Source organism: Neoarius graeffei, chromosome 24, assembly GCF_027579695.1.
Source record: "Neoarius graeffei isolate fNeoGra1 chromosome 24, fNeoGra1.pri, whole genome shotgun sequence".
NCBI lineage: Eukaryota > Metazoa > Chordata > Actinopteri > Siluriformes > Ariidae > Neoarius > Neoarius graeffei.
In genome coordinates this window covers 56,470,834-56,497,490 of record NC_083592.1, presented here as the reverse complement: position 1 = coordinate 56,497,490, position 26,657 = coordinate 56,470,834, and the positions used below count along the sequence as shown (strand labels likewise).

At 43.1% G+C, this 26,657-nt stretch overlaps 1 protein-coding gene and 1 pseudogene across 1 annotated transcript in view; both read right to left on the bottom strand.

Annotated features, from left to right (window-relative positions):
• tet3 (tet methylcytosine dioxygenase 3) overlaps window positions 1-24,091 on the bottom strand; it is an 83,267-nt gene extending 59,176 nt beyond the window's left edge. Inside the window, exons 1-2 of the mRNA XM_060907508.1 lie at window positions 24,069-24,091; window positions 12,448-13,112 (exon numbers count right to left, since the gene is read on the bottom strand). Of these exons, the coding sequence (XP_060763491.1) occupies window positions 12,448-12,783 (336 nt within the window). The 5' untranslated portion in view covers window positions 12,784-13,112; window positions 24,069-24,091. The remainder of the gene's footprint in view (window positions 1-12,447; window positions 13,113-24,068) is intronic.
• LOC132872377 (uncharacterized) lies at window positions 16,404-19,350 on the bottom strand (annotated as a pseudogene).
• Window positions 24,092-26,657: the final 2,566 nt, after the last annotated feature.

The following is a 26,657-nucleotide window of genomic DNA, read 5'->3' as shown; positions in this document are numbered from 1 at the left end:
TTTTATCCTGGCAGGGAACAAAATCCCACTCACTCTCGTTCTCACACACACACACACACACACACACACACACACACACACAGAGAGAAAAACAGGAGATGTGTGTAGAAGGATGGGTTCCTTCCTCTCCCCCCAACACTAACAGTTTTCCTGAACCCATCAGTCCTGTTTGTATTTACTCTCTCTCTCTCTCTCTCTCTCTCTGTCCTGTTTCTCTCCAAGTGTTTACTCGTCTCACCCCTGAGCTTCGTCCTCTTTCTCTACATTCCACACACTTCACTTTACTTACAGAGTACAGAGCAGAGGAACTGCAAATTTCAACTAGAAGTGTGTCAAGAAAGAAAGAAAGAAAAAGAAAGAAAGAAAGAAAGAGAAAGAAAGAAAGAAAGAAAGAAAGAAAGAAAGAAAGAAAGAAAGAAAGAAAGAAAGAAAACAATGGAACAACAGAGCAACCCACGATGGGGAAAAAGAAAGAAAGATGGAAAATAAAATTAAGAAAGAGAAAAAAGGTATAAAAGAAAAAGACAAACAAGAAAGAAAGGAGATGGAAAACAGAAATAAAGTAAATAAGAAAAAAGAAAAGGTAAATAAAAAGTAGACAAAGAAAGAAAGAGAACACAGAAACCTAAGATGGGGAACAGAAAGAAAAAAAGAAAGAAATGGAAAATAGAATTAAAGTAAATAAGGAAGCAGAAAAGGATACAAATGAAAAGAAAACCAAAGAAAGAAAGAAGTGAAAATAGAAATAAAGTAAATAAAGCAGAAAAGGGTAGAAAAGAAAAAAGACAAAGAAAAAATGAAAATTGAGAGAGAAAGAAAGAAATGAAAAATAGAAATGAAGTAAATAAGAAAGCAGAAAAGGTCATGAAAGAGAGAGCGAGAGAGAGAGAGAGAGAGAGAGAGAGAGAGAGAGAAGGGGACATGGAAATAAGGAACTAAAGGAAAGAAGAGAGAGAAAGCTTTGTGAGGATTGTAATCACAGACCAATGTTGGTGTAAAATAATGAGTAAATCAACGAATAGAGAAGTGATAAGCTTCACATGAAGGAAAGAGACCAAAAAAAAAGAGCTCTTTGTGTCCAAGGTCGACTCCCATATGAGTCACGGGAGCGCCTCCAGAGGTCAAAGGTCAGGCAGCAGTGCATACAGAGCAGGTGGGAGGAATTCGGCACTGCTGAGTACGGACCTTTAACGCTAAGCTCTTCAAGATGAAGCCAATTAAACCTGAAGCTCAGCGCAGAAATAAATAACGTCTCCGGCTACAAACCGGCAGGAAATAACTTCAAAACCCGAAAGACAGAGAAGCGTTAAAGTGCAGGACCGAGACCTGACAGATGAAAATGATCAAAATTAACGTGGTTTTATTTCTGATCTTACAGCGACGGATAAATAAAACGTTTAAAAAGAAATATGAGCAAAGTTAAAAGTACATGGAGCACAACTGAATTCAGTCGAGAAGAAAAAGAAACAGTAAAATGAAAAAAGGAGCGTTTTGGTGTTTCTCCAGAAGCTGCTGGTGTTGAAAATTAACCACAATCTGGTGTTGAGTTACTGCAGTGATTATTCATTCATTCTTCTTCAGTAACTACATCAGCGTGGATCCCGAGTCTGTCCTGGGAATATCAGGCAGGAGCTGGGGATCAGACAGAGATTATACAGTACCACTCAAAAGTTTGTACACCCCACTCTACTCATTCAGAGGTGTTTCTGTATTGTGACGATGTTCTACAATACTGAAGACATCAAAACTATGAAATAACATCTGGAACATATCTGGAATTATGCGGTAAGCAAAAGAGTGCTTAAAAAAACAAAATGTTTGATATTTTCACTTCTTCAGCGTATCCAGTGTTTCCCTTGATGACGCTTTACACACTATCGGCATTTTCTTAACCAGCTTCAAGAGGGAGTCACCTGGAACGCTTTTCAGTTAACGGGTGTGTCTCTTCAAAAGGTAATTAGTGAACGAGTTTCTTGCCTTCTTAATGCGTTTGAAATCATCAAACAGTAAATCTCATCTCATTATCTGTAGCCACTTTATCCTGTTCTACAGGGTCGCAGGCAAGCTGGAGCCTATCCCACTCACATTCACACCTACGCTCAATTTAGAGTCACCAGTTAACCTAACCTGCATGTCTTTGGACTGTGGGGGAAACCGGAGCACCCGGAGGAAACCCACGGGGAGAACATGCAAACTCCGCACAGAAAGGCCCTCACCGGCCACGGGGCTCGAACCCGGACCTTCTTGCTGTGAGGCGACGGCGCTAACCACTACACCACCGTGCCGACCCGAAGTGACTTTTAATTCATAAAAATAAAGAAGTAGAAGGGGTGTCCAAACTTTTGACTGGTGCTGTATGTATAAGTGAGTAAATGAGTAAAAAGGGCAATTTTATTGGAAAAAGACGAAAAGAAGGAAGGTAAGAGTTCGAGTGAAAGAAAGAAAGAAAAAAGAAAGAAGGTAAAAGTCTGGAAGAATGAACAACTGAAGGAAAAAGAAAGAAATGGGTGATGTAGTGTCATCAAAAAAAAGTCAAAGTCCTTCCCACGCCTTACAGTACCTGGTATTCCTAGGCAGTCTCCCACTCAAGTACTAACCAGGCCCAACCTGTATGTGGCGCATCGGGCGGCGCCGATCTCCGTTTCCGTAGCCCTCGGCCTCTCGCCTATTACATAGCTAGGGTTACAGTGGGGGGCTAGTCCTCTGGTAACCACGAGAGTTTAACTCCCCATGCACATCTGTATTGCAGCGTGCCTTGCCAGATGGCGGTAGGTACCATTTTTATGATGGTCTTTGGTATGACCCGACCGTGAATAGAACTCACGATCTCCCGATCGAGAGGCGGACACGCTACCACTAGGCCACTAGTCGGTCGATGTAGTGTCATGAAGTGTCTTAATTACTCAAAAATAAAGAAAAAACACTGAATTAGAAGGGGTGTGCAAACTTTTGACTGGTCCTGTATTTATAAGTAAATAAATGAGTAAATTGCTAAAAAGGGAAGGTTTACCAGAAAAAAAGACGAAAAGAAGGTAAAAGACAGAGAAAGAAAGAAAGAAAGAAAGAAAGAAAGAAAGAAAGAAAGACGAAGGGTAAAAAGGTCAAAGACTGAAAGAAAGAAAAAGAGAGATGACGTACTGCAGCTGATCATTCGGATTTGTCCCATTTCTGTGTCTGAAATAGTTTTTTCTAACATTAAGAAATTTTTACAAAATTAATTTTTCTCACCGTTATCAGAATATCAGCGCTGCAGGAAGTGCTGCTTTGTTTCCAGTGTGAACGTTAACTCATCCCTGGGATTGTTACTTCTGAACAATTCAGATGTCCAACTTTCAGTTCAAACTCAAGAGGAACACATGAGCCCTATTAGTAGCTGGCAAAGACCCTGCAATTATTCAGCAGGAACTGTCTTCCGAGCTCCAATCAATTCAAGAATGGCTTATAGATAACAAGCTATCCCTTCACCTCGGAAAGACGGAATCCATCCTGTTTGGATCAAAAAGACGACTCAACAATATTGAGTCATTCGACGTCACATGTGATGGACAAGTATTAACCAGTAAATCCTGTGTTAAATACTTAGGCGTTACACTTGATCAGTCTATCACGGGTAGTTTTATAGCTGAGGGTGTCATCAAAAAAAGTAATGCAAAACTAAAGTTCTTGTATCGTCAGACCAGACATCTGGACGTCAAAACCAAAAAACTCCTTACCTCAGCACTCATTCAATGTCATTTTGACTATGCCAGCGCTTCCTGGTATTCTGGCCTAACCAAGAAGCTACAAACCCGTCTGCAAACCACTCAGAACAAAATAGTTCGATATATTCTCAACCTTACCCCTCGTACACACATCGGGGCAACTGAGTTAAGACAGGTCAATATGTTACCAGTGGATGTCCGTGTTCAACAACTTAAACTCCACCACATGCATAACATTATTCACGGCAACACTCCACAATATCTCAAACAATCTTTTACACTTAACAATTTCCGCTACAACACCCGTTCAGGCCCCTTTTCCCTTCTTGTCCCCAGAGTTAGATCTTCTGGACAGTCATCTTTTCAATTCACTGGTTCTGTTTTATGGAATAACCTCCCCGCCCATATTAAGTCTCATCTCATCTCATCTCATTATCTTTAACCGCTTTATCCTGTTCTACAGGGTCGCAGGCAAGCTGGATCCTATCCCAGCTGACTACGGGTGAAAGGCGGGGTTCACCCTGGACAAGTCGCCAGGTCATCACAGGGCTGACACATAGACACAGACAACCATTCACACTCACATTCACACCTACGGTCAATTTAGAGTCACCAGTTAACCTAACCTGCATGTCTTTGGACTGTGGGGGAAACCGGAGCACCCGGAGGAAACCCACGCGGACACGGGGAGAACATGCAAACTCCACACAGAAAGGCCCTCGCCGGCCACGGGGCTCGAACCCGGACCTTCTTGCTGTGAGGCGACAGCGCTAACCACTACACCACCGTGCCGCCCATATTAAGTCTCATTCCAACAAATTTAGTTTTAAAAAGGAAGTAAAAAAGCATCTAGTCACTTGTCTACACAATCAAGGATCAAATCCTTCCCTCTATACATAGTATTTTAAATTTTTTTTTTTTCATACCTACGATTGCGACTTTATGGTGTTTAACCTGTAAAATAATTACTATGTATTAAGATTCTCGTTTTATTATAATTATTAGTACTTTTTTAAAATAAATTTTCATACATACTCAGTATTAATTAACTTAATATGTATATGTGATAATTATATGTGATTAATGTATAATTAGTATTTACCCGCCATCGTGTCATCACTCATATGGACCGCAATGGAAATAAGTTTTAAACTTTCTTGCGTTATCCATGTACAACTAGTGTATATTTTCCATATTGTATTTATTATATTATGTATATACATTGGTTTACTAAATAAACAAACAAACAAAACAAACAAACAAACTCCACTCATGGCTTTGCTTTAAAAACACAAATCGCATCAGCTTTGTTTACGAGACGCAAAACTAAATCCTGGACTGATTTCTCCATCACAAGACTTAATCTGTAATTTATAAACCAGACCTCTGAAGTCAAGAATCAGCGGTTTGCAGGCGCGTGCTTAGTGCTGCGGCAACAAAACTAAGAACGTCCGTCTGAAAGCATGCGCTGTGTTCGCAACCCGAGCTCATCCTGCAGAGGGTCCTCACTCAGGGTTAAAAAGTGTGTTTTCAATCAAAGTGTACTTGTCTCTATGGGACCTTGTGTTGCCTGATTCTAACGTAGCAACTGCTCTGTGTACACACACACACACACACGCCACTCAACAAACAGCTTAAAGCAAACAGCAAAAGAAAGACTGCACCATCTGGTTCAGTGACTTCGGGAGAAGAGGTGCTGCAAGAACACGCAGAGTGACTCGGACTAACGTGACTTCCAAAGGCTGCTTGATGGCCGTCATTTTTGTCAATGTGACATCACTCGGCTATCAGAAACAAGAGGAAACCTTCTCAGTGTGGAACAAACCGCACCGTCGCCGCAGCGAATCGAGAAACGGCTTTATAAAATCGTTGACTCATTCTGATGACATTGCAATGCTGCGTGTTCTTCATGTCTGCGTGAAGTTAGTCGCCACCCGTGGAAGTGGAAATGCTGATCTGGGTTTGATTCTGTCTCATTTCCACTCTCGCTCTGCTTTGTGCTGCTAGCTTTCAGGACCGCGTATCTGTTTTAACTAAGCATCAACTCATTCAGAAACTGATTCTGAACACGACAGCTCGTGTCCTTACCAGGAAAAGAACGTCTGGTCACATTACTCAGGTTTACTCGGTTTACACTGGTTGCTTTTGAAGTTTCAGATTGACTAAAAACTTTTGATGGTGATGATGCACAAAGCTTTAAAGTGGTTCTGCTCCGGTACATCTTACTAATCTCCTGAAACCGTCTGACCCATGTCGAGTGCTTTGTTCAACTGTAGGAGATGATTTTCTTACATCAGCTCTGGACTCTAGAATGGTGTTCCAGAGGAGATTAAAGAAGGAATAAAGATTCCCGCTTGGGGGGCACTAGAAAGTTGTACTGGACGGACGGTATAACTCCGCCCCTTCAATCAGAGCAACGCTGTTAATGCTAAGTTTGGACACGCCTTCTAATTTAATGTTTTTTTTTCTTTATTTTTATTAATTAAAAGTCACTTCATGTCTTAGTAATGATGGATGTCGTTTCTTTTTACATAGTTGTTTGATTCTTGATATAAGACAGTATGGATTACTGCAGCTGTTGAATAGGGCTATTTTATTATTTGTTCATTATTTACTATTTGATGATTTCAAACACATTAAGAAGGCAGGAAACTCGTCCACTAGTCACCTTTCGAGGAGGCACAGCTACGATTTGAAAAGCATTCCAGGTGACTCCCTCATGAAGCTGGTTAAGATAACGCCGATAGTGTACAAAATGTCATCAAGGTAAACGCTGGATATTTTGAAGAATCTAAAATGTCAAACTGATTTTGTTGGGTTTCTAACACTTTTTTGTTTACTACATAATTCCAGACGGGGTGGCACGGTGGTGTAGTGGTTAGCGCTGTCGCCTCACAGCAAGAAGGTCCGGGTTCGAGCCCCGTGGCCGGCGAGGGCCTTTCTGTGCGGAGTTTGCATGTTCTCCCCGTGTCCGCGTGGGTTTCCTCCGGGTGCTCCGGTTTCCCCCACAGTCCAAAGACATGCAGGTTAGGTTAACTGGTGACTCTAAATTGAGCGTAGGTGTGAATGTGAGTGTGAATGGTTGTCTGTGTCTATGTGTCAGCCCTGTGATGACCTGGCGACTTGTCCAGGGTGAACCCCGCCTTTCGCCCGTAGTCAGCTGGGATAGGATCCAGCTCGCCCGCGACCCTGTAGAACAGGATAAAGCGGCTACAGATAATGAGATGAGATGAGATAATTCCAGATATGTTCCAGATGTTATTTCATCGTGTTGATGTCTGTAGAAAATAGTCAAAATACAGAAACACTCATGAAGGAGTACAGTAGGAGCGCACAAACTTTTGAGTGGTACTGTACGCAGAAGAGGGCAGTTTCCGCTTTTCTCCAAGTGTTAATCTGTCCTGTGATGCAACATGAACAGCAGTTCTTAAAGACATTTAAACTGCAATTAAAACACCATGTTGCCTTGAAAGCCTCAGTGGCCTCTAGAAATGTGCGAGTCTTATCAGGGTTAAAGAAAGAGCTCGAAGCTAAATTTAACAAGTTTCTTGGACAAAGAAACTGTTGGAATTCTGGGTAAATGTTCTATTTCTGTTGCTGTTGGAGTTTCGAGATGTTTCTCTGCTGCACACACACCGTGTGTCCCGTGTGTAAATGTTTTGCTGAGATAAAAAGCGTCCTGCATTTTACGATTCCGGAGATCACCGAAGCAAGCAAGCAACAATATAAAAAATGTGACCACCGTGGGGCGTGTCTGAGCTACTTTTAACACCAAAACAAGTCGGCGTGGGCAAACATGGCGGACTCGGCTCTCCCTCCAGCGGAAAAGGAAAGGAAAGCCTGCCTAGTGAGAGCAACTGCAAGATCGAGCGAGGTTAGAGAGATGACGTGCCATTTTTCTGGACAGATAACTAAATCATTCATCTTAGCTATCTTAGCTTTAGAATGCACGAGCTCGACTCCACAGTAGCGAGTATGGAGTTCTACACCTAACGTTTTGATCGTACAGAGAAAGAAACGAGAACACAAAAGCAGGAACAGAGAAAAGATATAAATATTCGTTTATATATTTGTTTCATGGATCTATCTGCGAATGTCGACCGCAAATTACATCCCTGCGACTCAAAACTCTCCGAGGTCAATGTTGATGCAGAGCCACGATGTTTTCTTGGTGGCGTCGCCATCTTGGTGTGACACAGTTCCATAGTTATGCTAATTAGTTAAAGCTCCTCCCTCGCATTTGGCTGTTTCTTGTTTCCGTAGGGCCGTACTGTTTACCTCAAGAGGGAGGAAAACGGTCCGAAAACGGAGAAAAGCAACTCTCAGGACATCAGAATGATCACATCTCATAATTTCCGTTGAGTTTGCAGTCGGTCCCTTTAAACAGGTTTTCTCCTTGAAGCAAACCTGATTCAACCTATCGCTAATGACCAAGGCTTTGAGACGCGAGTTCAAACACAACAAACTGGAAATGAAAACAAAAGACTGAATCTGATGATCAACTGACAAAACCAGTAGTTCGTTACAGGCAGAATTGTGTTGCTTATGGTGCTGTTGCTGATCGAGACCTGAGCTGTGAAGCGATCAGGATCTCACCCCGTAAAGTAGGTCACGACAGACAAGACATGCGGAGGACAAGTTTGGACGGGACAGATGAGGAATGTCTCAGAGAAAGATCAAAGGCAAGAAGGATCTATGACGAGTTGTGGTCGTGGTTTAAGAACGCTTCCTTTCTGTCACCTCATCAAACTCGACATCATTAAAAAAAATAAATAAACAACAGATCAGAAGTGATGCAGTTTCAAGACCCCACATGACCTGACTTGTGTATTAAGTCATGATGAAAAATTTAGGTTAGGTTAAGGAGGAGGAGGGAAAGAGTTTACGCTTACGGCTTTCGCTTCATTCATATGAGACTCAAAATGATCAATCTCACTTGGGGAAAAAGAAAAAAACCCAAACACTACAATACTTGGGTGAAATCCAGTTGCCTAAAGTGCGCAAGGAAACATTTAGCTCACATGTGTTTTCACTCTGAAACGTTCTGACGGTGGTGACATTTGAAACCACGGGATCCGATTTCTCCCGTTACTGCACACTAATCACAACATGACTTGTAGGCTCTCTCTCTCTCTCTCTCTCTCTCTCTCACACACAAGTTATTAAACAGATTTTTTAATGTATTTCTCCAAGCTTTCTGAGTGAGAACAAACCAGAAAGAATGAACTGGATGAGAAAAATTTTGGATGAGAATGTAGGACATTAAAAAGAACTGGAGCTTCTTAACTTAACACAACACAGAAATTACGAACTGACGGAGGCAATAACGGCGTGTTCTCACGGTGACACACTTTTCTAATCGTTTTGGATGAAATCAGGGAATTCAGCACAATGGAATAAGATGTGCGAGCAAAATTGACTCCATCAGAAAATAGAGATAGCAACCTGGTGTGTGTGTGTGTGTGTGTGTGTAAATGTGACACACTCAAGAGACATAAGACGACAAAGAGACGTTCATCAAAATCAGAAAACTCTGTTGATGTACAGTAGCGTGCATCAGTCGCCCCCTAAAAATGAAAAGTTCCTCCGATCATGATGCATTTTTGTTTTTATGCTCCGTTTGGTAAGAAAACACACTGGGTGAAATATTTTGACAAAATTAAAAAGTTTAATGGCGGCACCAGGAGCTCAAAGTTATGGAAAAAGCTGCTATTTTATGACTTTTATGACAAAATTTCGATCACGTTTCATGAAACATTATGGCACCTTATAGAGTATACCAAATATCTTCGATACACATTTTTAGTACATATTCTAAATATATTATCAAGCACAGTTTGAGTTTTAGCTGTTCATTGAATCATTGTTCAACTACTTTTAAACAATACAAATGTATTATGAATCACATTAATGCTTCTCAATCCCTTGCGAAGGTTCTTAACATGATCTCTGGCTCACAAGAAATCAATAAATGGAGTCCAACATTGTGATTCAAACCTTACGCGAAAACATAAAATAAGCATTTTTTGGCAAAAAATGAACCTCATGGTGCCACCATTAGACTTTTGAATATGGTCAAAAAATTTTACAGGACGTCTTTATTGGTGAAAAGGAACACCCAAACAAAAATGCATCAGATTTTATGAAAGTGAGGGCAACTGATGCGCCCTAATGTACAGTAATAAAACACAAATTCAGGTATCATCTAGTTCAGGGGTTTTCAAAGTGTGGGAGAGTCAGCCCCCCCCCCAGAGAGCAAATAAACAACAGCGCCCCCCCTTACAATTTTTGTTGTTGCTATACTTAATGTTCCATTCGTATTTAAAAAAAAATGGATGTTGTACACATTTTTATTTTACACATTTTAAACATCTGTGCTTTTTAAAACATCTTGTTTTACACATTTTAAACATCTCATAGCATCGTTAGCTAGCACCTCTTGGCAGACAACACACTGTGGCAGTGGAGCATCTTCAGATCCAGTCCATGAAAATCCAAACTTTAAATAATCGTGGTCATACTTCCTTCTTTTTTTCAGTCCCCCCAGGATTCCGCGGGCCTTTTTTGTGATTGTTGCGGGCTAAAATGTCTGATGTTGCGGGGGTTTTCCAAAAAATTGCGATGAAGGTTGCGGTGTTTTTTAGGTTTTTGTTGCGATTACATTGCGGGAGGAAGTGAAAGTTGCGAGAAATTGTTGCGATTTTCTCTTTTTGTGATTAAAATTGAGTGATATGTTAAATATTAAGTTATTACTGAAAAACTATTGATTAAAAAAAAACAAAGACACTGAGAAATGGTCCTATAAACATCTTTACCAATATAAAAGATTACCAGGACTACAAAAATGCAGAAAAATAGGCTTTACTTATCCAAATGCACCTGTTGGTTCAAAAGTTAAAGTGCAGAGAACCTCGCAGCACAACATGAAGTTCCCTTAAAATATAATATAAATGCCTCAGCTTTCATGTAAGAAAAAAAAACTATTAATACTAGTACTGTGTGCAGGCAGTCTCTCCTGAAGACTAAATTAAACAATAATTATAAACTAATAAAATAAATGGCTCAGGCTTCATAGAAGAAAAAAAAACAATTTGAACAGAATCTCACAGTATGATGCTGAAGCCGCCTAAACAATGGAAAATAAAATACCATTTTGGCAAAAATGTTGGCATCCATTAATTTCTTGTATTAAGTAAAAAAATAATGTAAAGTGCACACAGTCCTTCACTGTAAACATAACACACTTTCAGTAACAGAATTTAAGCCTACAGAAACACTGTCTCGCACATGCAGTGTTGCCAGATACTGCTGACGTTTTCCAGCCCAAAATATGTTCAAAACCCGCCAAAATGCACTTGAAACCGCCCAATCTGGCAACACTGCGCGCATGCTGCTTCTCTTGAACGTATACACCGAAGTAAGGCGGAAGGTAGTTTGTCGACGTCACCTCAAGACGACGCCAACGATTGGTCAAATTTGCGGGAAAGTTGCGGTGATTGGATATAATTGCAACACCGCCCTGAATTCGTGGGGATTGGTTGAATTTGCGTTGAAGCTGCAAATCGCAACATCCTGGAGGGTCTGTTTTTTTGCTTGGCCCAGACTCTGTCTCCTCACTCACTGTAGCTTTAGGTACTAAAAATCGATCCATTTTGTCTCTGGTAAAGGCTAGCTGAAGTTCGCTAAATGTCCGCAATAGTAACTTATTCTGGTTTATGTTTCCTCACGTTGCGCCCCCCCTCCCGAAGAACTCTGGCGCCCCCCAGGGGAGGCGCGCCCCACACTTTGAAAAGCCCTGATCTAGTTAAATCTAGCTAGCAGACTGATGCAAGTGAGATTTCAATCTTGAGGTTTTGGTTTGCGCTTCTCGATTCCCAGAGGTTTTAATAACTAACGTGGTCTAAACACTGAAAATTAGTTCCAGTTCGCGTGATTAAACGTAGACGAAAAATTTAACCAAGTTTACATTTTCTTCCAACTTGCTTTATTTGAAGTTGAACGAAATCTCGCGTCATCAACTTGTTTAATCTTAATTCTTAAACGGAGTTTTTCACTTTTTATATAAACCTGTCAAAATATACAGCACTGTGCAAAGGTCTTGGCACCCTGGGGTTTTTTCTTTTCATACAAACTTTGTTATAGATTCTATTTTATGACTTCTACACTCATTATCGAGTCAAAACATCGCAAAAAGTTCCAAACGTTCGTGTTTTTTTTCCAGCACAAAATTAAACGTTACTGAAAAACAAAAACATTTGTATCTGAGTGGTATATTCCATAAGAGCGCACTTTTCAGATGAAAAAAGAAAACATAATGAAGGCTGCTGGGTTTTGGTGTAAAATGAAGAAGTGAGTGTGACAGTCAAAGTGTCCAGAAGAACTGTGGCTGGTTCTGTAAGACCATAAAACTGCACTCACTGGACCTGAGACTAAACCAAAGGGTCGTCTCACACCAAATATCGACTTTGTTTCATTTATTACGGCTTCCTGATTACTGTTTATAGTATTTTTTTTAAGGTTGAAACATTTCATTTCATTATTTTTAAGCCATTTTTGGTCTCCAGCATTTCTTTACATGTACCTAAGACTCAATCTGTGGGTTTTGTGACATCGTAAACTAAGCTCATACGTAGCCCCACCCCCAAATCAGAAACACTCGGGTTAAACCAAGTCACAGAGGACACGCCTCTTTCACTGAATCTGACGAGCGCCATGTGCGTCACTGTTTTTTATTTCAGCCTCCTACCTGCCAGGTGACCCTCCTCTTCTTGAGTTCTTCACACTTCCTGAGTTTACAGATCTGATGCGCGACCTTCCTGTTGATGCAGCTCTTGCAGGTGCCGCAGTTCTCGAGGCGCATGCAGGGTCCACATACGCCACATCTTTTCCTCTTCTTCCTCACAGGATTCTGGGACATGGAGAAGAGTCCCGCATGCTGGTGTTCGGTCTGGATGTACTGGCTCAGAGGAGACACCGTGCTCACTCCCCCGGGTCTGACGAGCACCTTGGCGTCCTCTTCGCACACAGAGGATTCATATACGTCTGGTGCTGGGGGGGCGAGCCCATTCCGAGGCTTGTGCATGCTGGAAAATCTGTCCTCCAGCTTGGGACTGGTGTACAAGGAGTTCAAAAGCACACAGGAAGGTCACCAGAGCACGGAGGAGTCCATACAGTCAGTGGTGAGGGTGCAAGTCTGAGGGGTTTAGAGAACGAGGGACAGCGCAGAGCCGTGACAGATGTTGCTACTGCGAGAGAAATGTGACGCTCATTCTCATTCACCTGGACGGACAGGCGTCGAGTGGGCGTATGAGACGGAGATCATCTCTCCGTACAGCAGCGTGAGGGTCCGGTCTGACCTCAGCAGCTTCACAGGAGCCATTTCAGCTCAGAGCTCGTCCAGCCACCGATGGACTGTAGTACAAGAGAAAAGAGTAAACAGAAATGCCAATCAAATCAGTGTCAATAGCTAAAGCAGGACAAGTCACTCATAACACTTAGAGTTCGTCTCTTGTGGACGTTTACGGACTGCTCATGTTCTGCTGATCATCGTGGCACCAAAGATCTCTGCTACGTCCTTCCAAGGTTTACTTTTCTTCAGGATGTCTCGAATATGCATTTAACAACAGGTCGTATATAACAGGATAAGACAAAACCAAGATTATAAGCCTTGTTTTATTCTCCTTTTTTTGAGATTCAAACAGTAAATGAAAACTAATCCCATGCTGGAACTAAAGTTGTGAGCAGGGAACTGAAGAAACATCAGAAACCACACACAGTAGGATCGGTCCGAGTAATCATTCGAGGCAATCGTTTGGATTTGTTGCTTTACCGAGTCGTAACTACCGTAATTTGCGTAGAATTTAAAAATTTCAATTGAAACATTTCAGACGCAAGTCGTTGAACATGGACGTCACGTTGACATTTATGAGCGTGAACGTGAATCTTGAAAACAGTGTCAAATAAAACAAATTATTATCCATACAGGACACTTTTTCCATGGAATAAAAACGTGCTCTATTCCCTTCTAGCGGGTTTCATTCATTTGGTTTGATAGCATGCAGTATCGTTAGCATATCGCTTATCCTATGTGTATTACGTCACTCTACCCAATGGAGAATGAGCATTGAATATGGGTTATGATATTGCATGGTTGTCAAGACAACATGGCATCACACATCGGAGATGTAAAACTTCTGCGCTAGCGAGCGACTGTGACAATTTGTAAACAAACATGGCCGCCAGGTTTGCGTTGTTAAATACAGAAGATTTTGAGAGAATTTTGAAAGAGAAAGATGTGTTGAACACCTGAAAGGAATGTGTATGTATAATAATAATAATGGCTTTTTTTCGTGGGCCATCAGATATATTCCATTCAGCTACTCGTCTTCGACTCGTTCAGTATCATGCTCGCTGAATGGAATATATCTGATAGACCACTCAACACCAGCTGATATTATTGAAATGTCAAAGTGATTAAAAAGAAAAGTCCAAGGAACTGCAACGAAGCCAAGATAAGGCTCATTACTGTACGGAAGAATCCAGAGGGCAACTCTGATACGTTTGTGTAATTGAGGTCGTAAGTTTTTCACAAAGCTCTACACAAAGCATTTTGACAACCAGAATAAAAAAATCGGTCCCCTATGGGTCCATGTGGCTCCTGCTTATAAATAAAATAGTTTTCCGATCCCATGTCCATACAGTAAATATAGCATATATATATTTACTCTATGAGTCAGTAGCCACAAAAAACGAAGCGTAATCCAAAAATGAACTATTTAAAAATCACAGAAGTAAAATATACCAAGTGTCTGTACTTTATATTATTCGACTCCGAGGTTGACACACACACGCTGTCGCCATGACCAAAACGCTTATTCCCCGGAAATGGCCCGGCGCTAGAGCTCAGTGGTCTCAATACTCTTTTCGACAACTTCCTGTAACAACTCGGAAGTGCGTCACATCAACATCACACATGGGACCACCGGCCGAAGGCATCGAGGAAAAGGGGACGACCTGGAGTAGATTTTAAAATAGGAACGCACTTTCCTTCGGTAATAAGCATAAACATGCCTGAAAACGATTTCTTTAATCTAGTCCATTTATTTCGAATGGTGAACCGAATTGTATACACTCACCGGCCATTTTAATAGGAACACCTGTATGCGCAGTGCACTATTGTTGCATTCATTCTTACAACATGATGACGTAGAGGCTACAGCCTCCCTCACGCAGTAGCCACAAAAATAATCAAATCACCAAAATCCCTCACGAGCTCAGACACTTTTTACTCCCATCTAAAAGTACACTCTGGGGCAAAAAATACGCCAAGTATCGGGGGGACACACGCATGATTCTGATTGGCTAGTCCGTTTCTCACCATAGCAGCTAATCGCCAATTAAATGGAACAACAAAACTAAGAGATCTGCTAATTTGAGATCTGGAGTGGTTCAATACGATGGAATTGTGATGAGGACTCATGATGAGAATCATTATAGCAAAACTATTGATCAAAACATGTGGTCTGACACCGAATAACATTAATGTACAAAAATCAGCTTTTACCCCGAATAAGTAAGTTCGAAGTACTTATACTTTACTTCAGCCTTTCCATTTTATGCAACTTTATACAGTACGACTCCACTCCATTTGTCTGAAAGCTTCAGCTACGAGTTACCGTAGTTTGAAGGATTACATGTTCTTTTATGGACTGAGAAAATTTCCTACGTCTTTAAACTAAATAAACTCTTTAAAACCCGTCTTGGATTAGCTGGAAAACGCATCATCACAGAGATAAAAACAGGGCTGTTTTCTGAAGCTCATGAAAAGTTGACTTTTAGAGATACGTGGCTCCGACATTGACACCACAGACATCAGAGGATCTTATTAAATATGATGCTTTGCAGTAGATTAAACTACACAACATGATATAAATCCAACCCCACAGAAAAGCTACTGTAGAACAAACTGCTGAAAAAGTTCATGCTGACTCCTTTCTGTTTTAGCCAGCATTAACTTTTTCAGCAGTTTGTGCTACAGTAGCTCTTCTGTGGACTTGGACCACATAGGCTAGCCTTTGTGTCCCGTGCGAATCAATGAGCCTTCGACACCCATGACCATGTCGCCGGTTCACCGCTTGTCCTTCCTTGGACCACTTTTGTTCAGTACTAACCACTGCATACCGGGAACACCTCACAGGATGCGTCATTTTGGAGATGCTCAGACCCAGTCATCTCACCATCACAATTTGGCCCTTGTTAAAGTCCCTCAGATCCTTGCGCTCACCCATTTTTCCTGCTTCCAACACATCGACTTTGAGAAATGACTGTTCTCTTGCTGCCTAATAGATCCCACCCCCTGACAGGTGCCACTGGAATGAGATAATTAAATAATATCAGCTGGTGTTGAGTGGTCTATCAGATATATTCCATTCAGCTAGCATGATCCTGAACGAGTCAAAGACAAGCAGCTGAATGGAATATATCTGATTGACCATGAAAAAGCCAGCTATTATAATTATTATGATTATTATACATGCAGGTTAGGTTAACTGGTGACTCTAAATTGACCGTAGGTGTGAATGTGAGTGTGAATGGTTGTCTGTGTCTATTATTTACAAACCTGTAAAGTGGACTGATAGTTAGTTATTAGTGAGTAATTACAGTTTTGAGACCCAACAGTTTGAGCATGAGACATTCGGACCATCAGGTCTTCACCTGAGGATGAGGAGTGAGTGCTGAAGGGGCTGAGGATGAGGAGCTGAGTGCTGAAGGGGTTGAGGATGAGGAGTGAGTGCTGAAGGGGCTGAGGATGAGGAGCTGAGTGCTGAAGGGGCTGAGGATGAGGAGTGAGTGCTGAAGGGGCTGAGGATGAGGAGCTGAGTGCTGAAGGGGTTGAGGATGAGGAGTGAGTGCTGAAGGGGCTGAGGATGAGGAGTGAGTGCTGAAGGGGCTGAGGATGAGGAGCTGAGTGCTGAAGGGGATGAGGAGCTGAGTGCTGAAGGGGCTGAGGATGAGGAGTGAGTGCTGAAGGGGTTGAGGATGAGGAGCTGAGTGCTGAAGGGGCTGAGGATAAGGAGCTGAGTGCTGAAGGGGCTGAGGATGAGGAGTGAGTGCTGAAGGGGCTGAGGATGAGGAGTGAGTGCTGAAGGGGCTGAGGATGAGGAGCTGAGTGCTGAAGGGGCTGAGGATGAGGAGCTGAGTGCTGAAGGGGTTGAGGATGAGGAGTGAGTGCTGAAGGGGCTGAGGATGAGGAGTGAGTGCTGAAGGGGCTGAGAATGAGGAGCTGAGTGCTGAAGGGGCTGAGGATGAGGATCTGAGTGCTGAAGGGGTTGAGGATGAGGAGTGAGTGCTGAAGGGGCTGAGGATGAGGAGCTGAGTGCTGAAGGGGCTGAGGATGAGGAGCTGAGTGCTGAAGGGGTTGAGGATGAGGAGTGAGTGCTGAAGGGGCTGAGGATGAGGAGCTGAGTGCTGAAGGGGCTGAGGATGAGGAGCTGAGTGCTGAAGGGGTTGAGGATGAGGAGCTGAGTGCTGAAGGGGTTGAGGATGAGGAGTGAGTGCTGAAGGGGTTGAGGATGAGGAGCTGAGTGCTGAAGGGGTTGAGGATGAGGAGTGAGTGCTGAAGGGTTTGAGGATGAGGAGCTGAGTGCTGAAGGGGCTGAGGATGAGGAGTGAGTGCTGAAGGGGTTGAGGATGAGGAGCTGAGTGCTGAAGGGGTTGAGGATGAGGAGCTGAGTGCTGAAGGGTTTGAGGATGAGGAGCTGAGTGCTGAAGGGGCTGAGGATGAGGAGTGAGTGCTGAAGGGGCTGAGGATGAGGAGCTGAGTGCTGAAGGGGTTGAGGATGAGGAGCTGAGTGCTGAAGGGTTTGAGGATGAGGAGCTGAGTGCTGAAGGGTTTGAGGATGAGGAGTGAGTGCTGAAGGGTTTGAGGATGAGGAGTGAGTGCTGAATGGGTTTGAGGATGAGGAGTGAGTGCTGAAGGGGCTGAGGATGAGGAGTGAGTGCTGAAGGGGCTGAGGATGAGGAGCTGAGTGCTGAAGGGGCTGAGGATGAGGAGTGAGTGCTGAAGGGGCTGAGGATGAGGAGCTGAGTGCTGAAGGGGTTGAGGATGAGGAGTGAGTGCTGAAGGGTTTGAGGATGAGGAGTGAGTGCTGAATGGGTTTGAGGATGAGGAGTGAGTGCTGAATGGGTTTGAGGATGAGGAGTGGGTGCTGAATGGGTTTGAGGATGAGGAGTGAGTGCTGAATGGGTTTGAGGATGAGGAGTGGGTGCTGAAGGGTTTGAGGATGAGGAGTGAGTGCTGAAGAGGTTGAGGATGAGGAGTGAGTGCTGAAGGGGTTTGAGGATGAGGAGTGGGTGCTGAAGGGGTTGAGGATGAGGAGTGGGTGCTGAAGGGGTTGAGGATGAGGAGCTGAGTGCTGAAGGGGCTGAGGATGAGGAGTGGGTGCTGAAGGGGTTGAGGATGAGGAGTGGGTGCTGAAGGGGTTGAGGATGAGGAGTGGGTGCTGAAGGGGCTGAGGATGAGGAGTGAGTGCTGAAGGGGTTGAGGATGAGGAGTGAGTGCTGAATGGGTTTGAGGATGAGGAGTGGGTGCTGAAGGGGTTGAGGATGAGGAGTGGGTGCTGAAGGGGCTGAGGATGAGGAGTGAGTGCTGAAGGGGCTGAGGATGAGGAGTGGGTGCTGAAGGGGTTGAGGATGAGGAGTGAGTGCTGAAGGGGCTGAGGATGAGGAGTGGGTGCTGAAGGGGCTGAGGATGAGGAGTGGGTGCTGAAGGGGCTGAGGATGAGGAGTGGGTGCTGAAGGGGCTGAGGATGAGGAGTGGGTGCTGAAGGGGCTGAGGATGAGGAGCTGAGTGCTGAAGGGGCTGAGGATGAGGAGTGGGTGCTGAAGGGGCTGAGGATGAGGAGTGGGTGCTGAAGGGGCTGAGGATGAGGAGTGGGTGCTGAAGGGGCTGAGGATGAGGAGTGGGTGCTGAAGGGGCTGAGGATGAGGAGTGGGTGCTGAAGGGGTTGAGGATGAGGAGTGGGTGCTGAAGGGGCTGAGGATGAGGAGTGAGTGCTGAAGGGTTTGAGGATGAGGAGCTGAGTGCTGAAGGGGATGAGGAGCTGAGTGCTGAAGGGGCTGAGGATGAGGAGTGAGTGCTGAAGGGTTTGAGGATGAGGAGTGAGTGCTGAAGGGGCTGAGGATGAGGAGTGAGTGCTGAAGGGGCTGAGGATGAGGAGTGAGTGCTGAAGGGGCTGAGGATGAGGAGTGAGTGCTGAAGGGTTTGAGGATGAGGAGTGAGTGCTGAAGGGGCTGAGGATGAGGAGCTGAGTGCTGAAGGGGCTGAGGATGAGGAGTGAGTGCTGAAGGGGCTGAGGATGAGGAGTGAGTGCTGAAGGGTTTGAGGATGAGGAGCTGAGTGCTGAAGGGGCTGAGGATGAGGAGCTGAGTGCTGAAGGGTTTGAGGATGAGGAGTGAGTGCTGAAGGGTTTGAGGATGAGGAGCTGAGTGCTGAAGGGGTTGAGGATGAGGAGCTGAGTGCTGAAGGGTTTGAGGATGAGGAGTGAGTGCTGAAGGGTTTGAGGATGAGGAGTGAGTGCTGAAGGGTTTGAGGATGAGGCAGTGCGTCAGTATGACAGCACGTGGGTTCGGTGTCCGAGCGCGCGCGCATGTGTGGTGGAGGTGGTGTACGTGCGCGCGCGCCTCAGTCTAAATAACGGAACTTGACGGAGGTCTGTCGCGCGGCGTCACTTCCTGATCAACCAGCACAACTGGACTGCTGCTGTGATGAACGCACGCCGCCAGCCACACCCAACGCGTCCGTGAGATGTGTGACAAACCGCGCGCGCGTAATGGCACGTCTGCCCACGCGCGGAACCGGCGCGCGCGCGCGCTCCTTTGTCTGACTGCAGTCCCCGCACATTCCGGTCTTTGTCTCGCGCTCGTGATCAGAACCCAAATCTCACGCACACGCACGCATATTTAAATATATTTATATATTTCTGTAATAACCATCGAGCTTTGTTCTGTAAGCGGAAAGAAAAGAAAAGAAAAGGAGGAAAGCAGTGGCTCGGTTCTAATTGGACATGTAGTGCACTACAAAGGGTGTTATTGTATTTCCTCTCAGTGTGGAGTCAGTCACAGCCTCCCTGCTGGACACTCAGAGCACTGCACATCCTGCTCTGACTCCCTCACAGCCAGGGCACTTCACTTCACATGTGCTCACAGGCTCAGGTTTTCACGTGTGCCATGAAGACAAGTGTGTGTGTGTGTGAGAGAGATGGAAAAACGTGTGACGGTGCATTTCATCATGTTGTGCCCTCATAATGTGAACAATATGTGTAAAATACGCGTGAAAAGGAAATCCTCATGTCACTTGAAATTTGGATCAATAGATACATTCAGGACATCCATCCATCCATCCATCCGTAGCCACATATCCTGTTCTACAGGGTCGCAGGCGAGCTGGAGCCTATCCCAGCTGACTATGGGCGAGAGGCGGGGTACAAGTCACCAGGTCACGGTGGTGTAGTGGTTAGCGCTGTCGCCTCACAGCAAGAAGGTCCTGGGTTCGAGCCCTGGGGCCGGCGAGGGCCTTTCTGTGCGGAGTTTGCATGTTCTCCCCGTGTCCGCGTGGGTTTCCTCCGGGTGCTCCGGTTTCCCCCACAGTCCAAAGACATGCAGGTTAGGTTAACTGGTGACTCTAAATTGAGCGTAGGTGTGAATGTGAGTGTGAATGGTTGTCTGTGTCTATGTGTCAGCCCTGTGATGACCTGGCGACTTGTCCAGGGTGAACCCCGCCTTTCGCCCGTAGTCAGCTGGGATAGGCTCCAGCTCGCCTGCGACCCTGTAGAACAGGATAAAGCGGCTAGAGATAATGAGATGAACACACAACATGTGAAGCGTGTGATTATTAAAACGAGACGTTTGGTTTGTGTGTGGGTTCCGGAAATCGAGACCAGGAATACCGTAATATGGTCAGTTTATAAAATAGTGAGTGCATGCACTCGTCCTTATCTAAAAATAGGCAGCATCTTCCTTCCTGGTGCTGTTTGCGAACCCGGAGTCTTGTTTCAGTCTGTGGTGAAGCGGCGAGCTAAAATTAGCCGAATCGCCACAGCCATCGGCGTGCTACACACACTGAGGCTACTACGAACCTGAATTAGAAAGCAACAACGTTAAATACGTCCAGGGTCATGTTTACACTTCCTTAACTCGTGCTTGCTGGTGGACCGGGCCAAGAAGAACCTTTCTTTCTGAACAGTTTCGATCACAGATTTAGGTTTCTGCCTTGTATTGTATTTGGGCATCTGAACCACATCCATTAGAGGTTTATTTTTCCCTAGGGTGTAGTATTATTATAAATATTTCAGTGAGGATGAATTCTGGAAACCATGTGATTTGGGTTGCCAGATTGGACATATTCAGTTAATTCATGCATTAGCTATACCGTTTATCCATTACGGGTCATGGGTGAGCTGGAGCCAATCCCAGCCGGCCCTGAAAATCACCAATCTATCACAGGGATACACAGCGATAAACCACCATCTCACACACACACACACACACACACACACACATTCATGGGCAATTTAGAGTAGCCATTTGACCAAATCTGTGTTTTTGGACTGTGGAGGAAACTTGAGCACCCTGAGGAAACCCACACAGGGACGAAGAGAACACACAAACTCCACACAGAAAGATCCGAGTCAACCATGAGGCTCAAACCTAAAACCTTCTTGCTGTGAGATGACAGTGAAAACCCTGTACAGTGCTCATTTCCTCCACATAGCACATCTTTTTTAAACTATTTATTTTTTATAAACTGAACTGATAGACTAATTGTCGTTATATTTTCAATTCTAGACTATTCATCATTAAAAATAGAAAAGTACCAGAGTTAAATTCAATCAATTTGCAAACACAGTGACCCGATCAGCAGGATTACAGCTATAGTTATAGATTATAAGCATCAATAATCGCATGAACTGATTATTTAAAGCTAATACCTAATGAACACACACATTAATAATAATAATAACTACTCTGTAGCTTTATAATATCAGCACACAACTTGATCAAATGACATCACTTCGGAACCATGTGTAGCGATGATAAATCTACGTTATGTTATGGACGTGTCCGTGTACAGTCCTGTGCAAAAGTCTGAGGCTCATGTAAAGAAATGCTGTCGACCAAAACATGGCTTAAAAATAATGAAATTAAATGTTTCAATATTCAAAAAATACTATAAACAGTAATCAGTGAGCCGTAATAAATTAAACAAAGTCAATATTTGGTGTGAGATGACTCTTTGCTTTAAAAAAAAAAAAAAAGAGCTGTAGGTTTTCCTGAGCATCTTACAGAACCAGCCGCAGTTCTTCTGGACACTTTGACTGTCGCACGCACTTCTTCATTTTACACCAAAACCCAGCAGCTTTCATTATGTTTTCTTTTTTCATCTGAAAAGTGCGCTCTTATGGAATATGCTGCTCAGATACACACATTTTTTTCTCTAACATTTAATTTTGTGCTGGAAAAAAACTGAATGTTTGGACTCTAAAATGTTTTTTGTAACATTTTGACTCGATAATGTGGAAATCATAAAATAGAAATCTATAACGAAGTTTGTATGAAAAAATAAAAGGGTGCCAAAGACTTTTGCACAGTGCTGTATATCCTTACAGGCTTTATAAGCCTTAAAGCTAGACTGCCTTTCAGATTTTTCAAGTGTAGGTCATAAAAAAATAATAATTCCAGACACCCAATTATTTTTGTTTAGTGATCGAAAGCTACTGAATTTGAATCACAGACTTCCAATTTTATTAGGTTTTATTAAAATAGAACAATTAATGAGTTGAGGGCCACGTGGCCCTAAATTCTCTGCTATTTTTTCCTGCTTCACCATGACCCAATACAAGATACTACATCATGCATCACATCCCGTGGTGGGCTTTCCCCGTTCACACAAAGCATTGTGGGATACAAATTTGAAACAGGAGAGAAAAATGGAGGACGCAAGTGTGCGAATGAAACGTGAAAGAGTGACTACAGTAACGGAAAGAAAGCGAGAAGAAAAGACGTTATGTTATATACGAAGGAAAGGAAACGCAGGACCAAACTAATAAATATTGGTGCTCAGCGAGCACCTCGGTGTGATCAGCTGTTCGTTTAGCGACAGAATGATGGAACTGTCAGTGCACGCTCAATGGGAAACCTGTACACACACACACACACGGACTTCCTCTGTCTGCTTGACTGTGCGAAGCGAGCGATTTCATGCACATTATTTGCTTTAATCCCATCAAATTAAATAACTTCCCAGCCACAGAATGGCTGGATATTTTGTGAGATATTACAGAAATAAACATATATCACAATCACCACATCTCAGACGGAACTAAATTTCACTGATTTTATGAAATCGAAAGGCCGTCTCGCTTTAAGTTTGGCTATTTAAAGATTGGTCTCTCTTTAAGACTCAAAAAACATACTCATGCGTTGAGTTCTCAGTGACTTACAGAGTTCAAGAGGAACAGGAGGCACATTACTGTAGCTGTAGACTGAGTAATTTTGTCCATTCTAGAAGGTACACTGAATACTGTTCAGCGTCTTCTCATCTCATCTCATTATCTCTAGCCGCTTTATCCTGTTCTACAGGGTCGCAGGCGAGCTGGATCCTATCCCAGCTGACTACGGGCGAAAGGCGGGGTACACCCTGGACAAGTCGCCAGGTCATCACAGGGCTGACACATAGACACAGACAACCATTCACACTCACATTCACACCTACACTCAATTTAGAGTCACCAGTTAACCTAACCTGCATGTCTTTGGACTGTGGGGGAAACCGGAGCACCCGGAGGAAACCCACGCGGACACGGGGCTCGAACCTGGACCTTCTTGCTGTGAGGTGACAGCGCGTACAATTACACACAAAGCAATTTAAAAACAACTATTTTATAAATTCATTGAGACAGTAAGACTGAGGAGCTGAAATGACCTGCAGTGGGGCAGCTGCAGTTTGAAAACACACACACACACACACACTTAACTGAAACTAACATGCAGTTTACACTGTTTAAGAAATCATTGCACTTAGCAGGCAGTTGTAAGGTCCTACACTGCACATTACCAACAAAACACTCAGGGGTTTATTTATTCATTTATTTTTTGGTGCACACACACACCCCTACCTCCACGGGCTGGAACGCAAAGTTTGTGAACCTAACTCTTCCTAGTTGTTGTGCAAACCCCAGGAAAGCGTCATCATGCGGGTGAAAGCGGTGAATAAGAGCTGATCTGAGCTGAAGCGCTGCTGCCGGGCTGCATAATCATAATAATCATAATAATAATCATAATAATAATAATAATAATAATGCAACAAACCTTGAATGAGATCACAAAACGCACGCGCCACGACTCGGAGCACGTGGCCTGTTTCAAAGAAAGAAAGAAAGAAAATCACGTGCAATTTTTTTTCCCTCCAACAAGTTAAATGGTTTGGGGGCCCGTCCCAAACCGCACACTGCTCGACTGGGTAGGATGGAAAATAAGAAAGAAAAGAAAGAAAAGAAAGGAAGGAAAAGGACGTCATTAACGGTCGCGCGCTTACAGCCATGTTGCAACATAATGAACCTATAGATTAGATTATATTTCAGATAGATAGATAGATAGATAGATAGATAGATAGATAGATAGATAGATAGATAGATAGATAGATAGAAAGGGTTTTTAAGTCTTGTGCATGTTTGCAAACAGCCTGTAATGGAGCTCAGGAAAGTGTTTAAAGGAGCTCTGTGGGTTTCTATTATTATTATTATTATTATTATTATTATTATTAATGTATTTTGGTGCACGTGCCGCCAGTGTTCCCCGTTGAGGTACCTGTGATTAAGGTGACATTTCTCTCATGTTTATCAAACACGTGACAAGGTGAAGAACGCAACACCCTCTGGGACAAAGAGCCCCCGCGGGTAGGGTGTGTGTGTGTGTGTGTGTGTGGACGGTCAAATGTGTTACTGCTAACACCAGCAAACAGTGAGTAAATAAAAACATAAACAGGGGGAGGAGATAACAACAAAGAAAAAGGGAAAAAAGCTCGTGCGGCGATCAGCAACACAAACAGATCAGATCATCAGTGAGGACTGGAGTATAATAATGGCATCAGGGATGAGTTAATCACTTTCCCTGGGAGGAACACACACACACACACACACCAGAGGAAGAGGAGAAAGTGAACTCACTCACCAAACACCAGCAAGTCCTGCTTTCCTTTGCATTTATTTTTTTTTAAGTCTCTAAACACTTGAAGTTAAAATAAAATAAGTTTCTACATGAGATGAAAGATTAAAGAAGCATGACTGATGTTTAAAAAAAAAAAGCTGAGTCAAGAAAAATCCACTGCAGGGACAAACTGGGGCCAAACCGTGACACGAGAAATTCATTCAAGACTGAAATCACATGGAGGGGAAAAAATTCTGTCCATCTGGGCCCCTCCTTTAGTGTCCATGGCTCTTAGAGTTCTTAAAAAGAGGAGGAGGAGGAGGAGGAGGAAGAACTGGGGCTGTAGGAAAGTGTGGAGTGGACTTTTGTGGGAGCTGAGGGGTTAAAATCTCATGTGATTTTAGGATTTCAGACATGACTGACTATCACTGTAAAAAAAAAATAAAAACTTACACCAACTGAAAAATTCAAGGCAATTTACTGCACAGGATTTTTGAGTTTATGTGACAACAAAGATTTTGAAGAAAGTTGTGCCAGCTTATACTTTTGGTCTTCATATTCACACAAACTTAATGTTTTTCAGTTTTACTTGATAAGAATTCAACTTTAAGGCCAATAATCTTTCATCCAAGGGAAAACTAATTTGACAAACGAAATGTGCAAACAACTCAGTATACTGAATTGTTTGCACATTTTGTTTGTCAAATTAGCTTCAGGCTTAAAATAAGTGAATGTCTGACTTAAAGTGCCATTCCACCATTGGATGTATTCTTTGGCATAAAATACAATAATATAAATGGTATCACTAGACAGAGAAATCTTTTAGCTTCAAAATGATATATCAAACATAATTTTTTGACAACGACAAGTATATTAATTTTGCAACCAAAGTCACCTACCCTTTTAATTTCCGCGCGGTAGTGAAACATGATGTCATCGGCAGGTTCCCCTTCTTGTGTACCACGTCACGTGTGACGTGGCACAGATTATCAGCAATGGCGGATAGAACGCGATTGTCAGCTTCGGAAAAGAAGCGAAGGAAAATAGCAAGTGATGCCCAAAGGAGACGGTCGATGGTGAATATCGGCACAGCAATCGACAAGTGGAAATCGCGTTCTATCCGCCATTGCTGATAATCTGTGCCACGTCACACGTGACGTGGTACACAAGAAGGGGAACCTGCCGATGACATCACATTTCACTACCGCGCGGAAATTAAAAGGGTAGGTGACTTTGGTCGCAAAATTAATATACTTGTCGTTGTCAAAAAATTGTTTGATATATCATTTTGAAGCTAAAAGATTTCTCTGTCTAGTCATGTTGTCATAAAATATATTGTATTTTATGCCAAAGAATACATCCAATGGTGGAATGGCACTTTAACAAAAAAGCACTGCCACTCCAGTTTTATAGCAGTTTTGCTACCGTCGTGTTAAAATAAACATGCTATTTGAACTGGATTGTTATTTGTTTTATTGTGGGATAAAAAGAAAATTTAACTCAAATTTTGAAGTTTTTACTTGGATGAAAGATTATTGGCCTTAAAGTTGAATTCTTATCATGTAAAACTGAAAAAATTAAGTTTGTGTGAATATGAAGACCAAAAGTATAAGCTGGCACAACTTTCTTCAAAATCTTAGTTGTCACATAAACTCAAAAATCCTGTGCAGTAAGTTGCCTTGAATTTTTAAGTTAGCGTAACTTTTTTTTTTTTTTTACACCAAACAGGAAAAATAAATAAAAATACATCAC